We start from the raw sequence: 6,000 nt of genomic DNA, 5'->3' as shown, positions 1-6,000 counted from the left end.
ATCTTCTTTAAGCTGTACCGGTTGTGTTGCTAGTATGTGCATAGGATCAGGCACGTATTTCCTTAGCATCGACACATGAAATACGTCATGTATACGAGCTAGCTCCATCGGCCCTGTAGCCTATAAGCTACTGGACCAACTCGTTCCACAATTTCATATGGTTCGATGTATTGTGGATTTAACTTCTCTTTTCTCCAAAACTGGAGAATTCCTTTCATGGGAATAGCCGGATAAATACCCGTTCTCCGACTTCAAATTCTAGTTATCTTCTTCGTTTATCGGCGTAGCTCTTCTGTCTATCGCAAGCCGTCTTAAGATTATCCCTGATGAGTTTCACATTCTCTGTTGTTTGTTAAACTAATTCTAGACCCAGTAATTATCGTTCTCCGACTTCGTTCTAGCATGCAAGGTCGACCGTACAATGCTTCATAGGGAGCCATTTCAATAGTAGAATGGTAGCTATTGTTGTAGGCAAATTCAATCAACGATAAGTGTGTATCCCAACTTCCTTTGAATTGTAGTACACAAGCTCTTAACATATCCTCCAGTGTCTGTATAGTTCTTTCCAACTGTCCATCTGTTTGTGGATGAAAAGCCGTACTGAAATGCAATTTAGTGCCCATAGCCTTCTGTAAACTAGGCCAAAATTTTGAAGTGAACCACGAGTCCCGATTCGACACTATCGACACTGGGGCTTCATATTGACTGATCCACATATCCTAGATCTAGTGTAAAATTAACTTTTACTGGTATGAACTTGGCCGTCTTAGTTAGTCTATCGACTATTACCCAAATACCATCAAATCTTGAGGGTGTCTTAGGCAAACCAAATAGAAAGTCCATTGTCACACGATCCTACTTCCACTCAGGCACTGGAAGTGCATTGAGTAATCCTGCTGGTCTTTGTCTCTTAGGTTTTACTTATTGACAGACTATACATCGGTCCATATATTCTGCTATGTCTCTCTTCATCCCAGGCCATCAGTAAGATTTCTTCAAAGTTCTATACATCTTGGTACTACCTGGATGCATGACATAAGTGGAATTATGTGCTTCCTCTAAAATGGTTTGTTTAAGCTGTAGCTTGTTAAGCAGAAACATTCTCCCCTCCTTTTCTAGCACACTGTCTGCTCCCAATTGAAAATCAACCCTAATGCCCTTACTCACATCATCAGCAATCTTCTGAAAATCAGGGTCTTCCAACTGATCCCGCTTAAGGTTTTCTACTAACGTCGGCCTTATCTAAAAAGTAGCTTCATTCCTCCTGATGGTTCCACTAATAAGGCGGTTCTGGAATTCCTGAACCCTTGCAATAGCATTCCTCTTATTGAACCAATAATGGCCTTGGGTCCCGAGGATTTCCTACTTAGTGCATCTGCCACAACATTAGCCTTACCAGGGTGGTATTCGATGGAACAATCATAATCTTTAATCAATTCAATCCATCTCTGTTGTCTTATATTTAAATCCTTTTGATCAAAGATATATTTTAAGCTTTTGTGATTTGTAAATATCCTGTAGCACTCTCCAAATAGGTAATGTCTCCACAACTTCAGAGCTAAAACAACTACTGCCAATTCCAGATCATGCGTGGGATAAATGCCCTTATGTTTCTTAAGTTGACGAGAGGCATATGCAATCACCTTCCCATCCTGCATCAACATACATCCCAATCCTTCTCGGGATGCATCGCAATAAATCTCAAATTCCTTACCTGGAATAGGCAAGGTAAGCACTGGTGCTGATACTAGTTTCCGTTTCAGCTCCTGGAAATTATGTTCACACCCCAACGACCATTCAAACCTCACGCCTTTCTTGGTCAGGTTCGTTAACGGAAGAGCTATCTTAGAGAAACCCACCACAAACCTCCGAAAATAACATGCCAACCCTAGGAAACTGCTTATTTCTGAACCGGTTCTGGGTTGTTCTCAATTAACTATTGCTTCCATCTTCTAGGTATCTACACTAATGCCCTCTGCTGAAATAACATGCCCAAGAAATACTACCCGATCTAACCAAAAATCGCATTTACTGAATTTAGCATACAACTGCCTATCTCGCAATGTCTGCAATACTATCCTCAGGTGGGTAATATGATCCTCCCTACTACCAGAATACACAAGTATATCATCAATGAATACTATCACGAACTGATCCAAGTAGGGATGAAATATCCTGTCCACGAGATCCATGAATACTGTAGGGGCATTTGTCAATCCGAAAGGCATTACCCGGAATTCATAATGTCCATATCTTGTTTTAAATGCGGTTTTAGGAATGTTAGCTTCCCTCACTTTCAGTTGATGAAAACCCGATCTCAGGTCTATCTTTGAAAACATTGTGGCTTCTCTTAGCTGATCAAACAAATCATCAATGCGCGGTAACGGATATTTGTTCTTAATCGTTACCTTATTCAGCTGCCTATAGTCGATACACAATCTAAGTGTATCGTCTTTCTTCCTAACAAACAATACCGGAGCTCCCCAAGGCGATACACTAGGTCGAATGTATCCCTTGTCAATTAACTCTTGCAACTGAACCTTTAACTCTTTCAAATTAGTCGGCGTCATTCTATACAGTGCCTGCGATATGGGAGTTTTTCCTGGAACTAAGTCAATAGTAAACTTCACCTCCCTGTCGGGTGGTAATCCCGATAGTTCTTTAGGAAATACATCCCGAAATTCATTTACCACTGGGACATCTTCTGGGTTCAGCTTTTTCCCTTAAGTAACCATCACATGAGCCAAATAGGCTTTACATCCCTTGCTCAATAGCTTCCGAGCTTTCACTGTCGATATCAAATTCCCCGCAACCAATCATTTGCATACGTCAGCATTTCATCTTGGCCATTTGATTTTTTGAGCACTACCTCCTTCTTGTATCGCTCTAAAGAATCTCACTGACCTCGCTCATGGGGATCTCATCAGTAGAACTGTCTGTGTTGATGAAAGTTCCTTTAATAAACGAATTAATTAAGGTATTTTACTAATAATTCTAAGTAGTTTAACCGAGAATTATGTCCTTTTGGGTCAAGAAGAGCTAGAAGAGGCGTATAAACTATTAAGAGCTTGACGAGCGGTGACTGACTAAGTGAATTAATGTCTTTAGTACTTATGCATATAAGATCAAGTAAGTACAGTGACATTAATGATGAATTCATACTTCCTCAAGCAACAAATATATGGAGAATAACTTAACCATGTTTCCTGGCTTGTATATGTGTAGCACAGGCCAAGGTATGTCATGTAGTCATTACAACAGTTAAGTTCTAATGTTAAAATATGCTTCCTAGAGGAAGGCTATGAGAGAATGAGTTCTTGTGTAGATGGTAGGCAACAGAACTTATCTTGATGATACAAAATACCTCGGTACCGAAGGATATTTGAGAAGGTACCTGACCAATTTGATACCGAAGGACATTTGAGAAGGTATCTTAGTAGCTCGATACTAAAGGACACAGTTGAGAAGGTATCAGAGCGGAAGTACCTAAGGTATGACGGTACTTAGCATGACGACGTGCACGTAGGCAGTTTTGAATGAGAAGCTGAAGTATGGGTCTCTTGGTCGATAATAAACGTTTGGAGCTAGAGCATTTATGCTCGTTCTCAACTAGGGAATAATGATGTTTGATGATATCTAAGAATGAAAGCTACATTTAGAGACAATTGCTTGAGATACTCGTTAATATATTTACATGTTTATAGTAATGTAATGTGTAATGTTATACGATCTTATAGTCACTCACTGGGCTTTTAGCTCACAGAATTTCTGTGTTTTCCCTTCTCAGATAGCGATCAGATTCCTCAGGGTAGATCCTACTGCTGCTTGCCACCTAAAGACTCGGCTTAATAAGAGGACTTAGATTGATGATCTGTTTATGTACACATGTTTTGTGAGGGACTAGGGCTCTATTAGAGATGTTTGGGCCTATTCGGGAATGTTTCTCCCCTTAGACATTATATCATAGCTATATGCATGTGTTTATATATTATACTTTGTTGAAATTTTAAGGAGGCGCACCATATTCATACATTATTAATGTTCATCGGGTTGGAATTTAGATTAGATGGCTAAGGTGGTAGGTGCTGGTAGTAGGGCTAGTAACTACCGTGGTCATATCCTCTTTTAGATTAAGAGGGTAATCTGGAAGGGAGTGTGACAAGTTGGTATCAAAGCATAAGATTTTGGGAATGAGAGGGGAAGTTCATGCATAAGTCCATGTCCCTAAGTGTGAGTCCTTAACATGTGTACATTGTATTAGGTGAAATATCGAGGCAACGTGACAGATTGAGTAAGCAGACAGCTGGCAGGAATACTGACCCTACCAAATAGAGGCTGGGATGTTGGAGAGAACCCACCGGGTGGAAAAAGAAAAGTGAATGATCTAGTGGGTCAAGAAATGATGTCTGAGGGAGAGTCTAGTACCCCTAAGCAAGGGCAGATTCTCAACTAGAAGATATAGTTTTTGACATGATAGTGCAGAGATTAGCAACTAGTGTGGGCTCTGCACAAGCAGACCCAAAGAAGAAATATGGTATTGAGAGGTTTAAAGCCATAAGGGTTGTGACATTTGTGGGTACAATCGATCCGGCTGAAGCTGAGTTATGGCTGGATGTAGTTGAAAAATGTTTCAATGTTATGAGTTGTCCAGAGGACAGGAAAGTAGGATTAGCCACCTTTCTACTACAAAAATGAGTAGAGAAATGGTGGAAAGTGATATTCCCCAGACGAGCCAGTACAGATGTGATGTTATGGCCTGAGTTCAGGAAGGCCTTTAAAGATAAGTATTACCCCAGCTCGTTCCGGGATGCAAAAAGGGATGAGTTCCTCAGATTAACGCAGGGAACGATGTCAGTGGTGGAATATGAGCAGAAATTTACAGAGTTATCACAGTATGCTCTGCCAATTATTGCTGAAGAAAGAGATAGATGCAGGAAATTTGAAGAAGATTTGAGGAAGGAAATCAGAACTCCGGTGACGTCTATGGCTAGATTTTAACCAGTTAGTGGAAACAGCAACACAAGTTGAGCGGAGTTTGGCAGATGATGAGCAGTTGCCAAGAGGCAGTAAGGCAGTGGTAGGGCCTAGAGACAGGGGATCCCGACCTCCAGTTGCGACTTAGACTAGTGGAAGTCCATTCAGGGGAACAAGTTGGCAAGGATCCAACAAAAGAAAAACGAGACCCTTAGCCAGTTCAGTTAGCCGATCAGAGATGTCACGAGCTGGTGAGTTAGTAGCCAGCATAGACAAGAGACCGACGTGCCCTAGTTGTGGCAAGAGGCATTTTGGGGCATGCTATAGTGGCAGAGGTGTATGTTTTCAATGTAGACAAATAAGGCATTTCAAGAGGGACTGTCCCCAGGTGAACAGGGATGTCCCAACAGCACAACAGCGAACCTCCCACACAGTTAACCAACCAAAGAGTGTTGGAAATCGAGGCGAAAGGTCAAATGGTGCCAAGCAGAAGAATGTCGTAGGTCGACACCAACAGTAGGGGCAAGTGTACGTCGTGACACATCCGGAGGCAACGAAGTCTCCAGATGTTATGACCGGTAATGTTATATTATGTGGACAGTCTACTTATGTTCTATTTGATCTTGGTGCCACACATTCATTTATATCTAGCATGTATGAATCTAGTATAGATAGATTGATTGAACCTATGCCTGAAGAGTTATTTATCTCTACCCCTTTGGGAGATGTGATAATGGAAGATAGATGTTATAATCATTGTGAGGTACTGATCAATGGTCAGAACTTCTATGCTAATTTACTTCCCTTGGAACTGTTGGAGTTTGATGCTATCCTGGGAATGGATTTCCTAAGTAAGTATCGTGCTTCAATAGACTGTTATAAGAAAGAGGTAGTACTTAGAAAATCAAATGGCCAGGATGCAATGCTGCCAGGAATCAAAAGATTAGCCGTGGGGAATCTGATATCGACAATGAAAGCTCAAAAGCTGTTGAACAAGGGATGTAAAGCCTATTGGCTCATGTAGTG

General features: G+C 41.1%; 1 protein-coding gene across 1 annotated transcript; it reads left to right on the top strand.

The window, feature by feature from the left end:
* The first annotated feature begins 5,212 nt into the window (after positions 1-5,212).
* On the top strand, positions 5,213-5,998 carry LOC150030237 (uncharacterized). Its single transcript, XM_090309920.1, has 2 exons — positions 5,213-5,473; positions 5,576-5,998. The coding sequence occupies exons 1-2, from the start codon at positions 5,213-5,215 to the stop codon at positions 5,996-5,998; spliced, it is 684 nt and encodes a 227-aa protein (XP_090166046.1).
* The last annotated feature ends 2 nt before the right edge of the window (positions 5,999-6,000 follow it).

Source organism: Benincasa hispida, unplaced genomic scaffold, assembly GCF_027475165.1.
Source record: "Benincasa hispida cultivar pf3 unplaced genomic scaffold, pf3_genome.v1.1 HicScf417, whole genome shotgun sequence".
Taxonomy (NCBI): Eukaryota; Viridiplantae; Streptophyta; class Magnoliopsida; order Cucurbitales; family Cucurbitaceae; genus Benincasa; species Benincasa hispida.
Note: the sequence above shows the minus strand (reverse complement) of the source record. Positions and strands in the feature narration are given on the sequence as shown.

Bases quoted from the DNA above. Each gene is read 5' to 3' on its own strand.
- LOC150030237 (XM_090309920.1), top strand. From the start codon at position 5,213: ATGTCACGAGCTGGTGAGTTAGTAGCCAGCATAGACAAGAGACCGACG. The intron at 5,474-5,575 runs GTAGGTCGACAC...TTATGTGGACAG, and splicing joins GTGCCAAGCAGAAGAATGTC to TCTACTTATGTTCTATTTGA.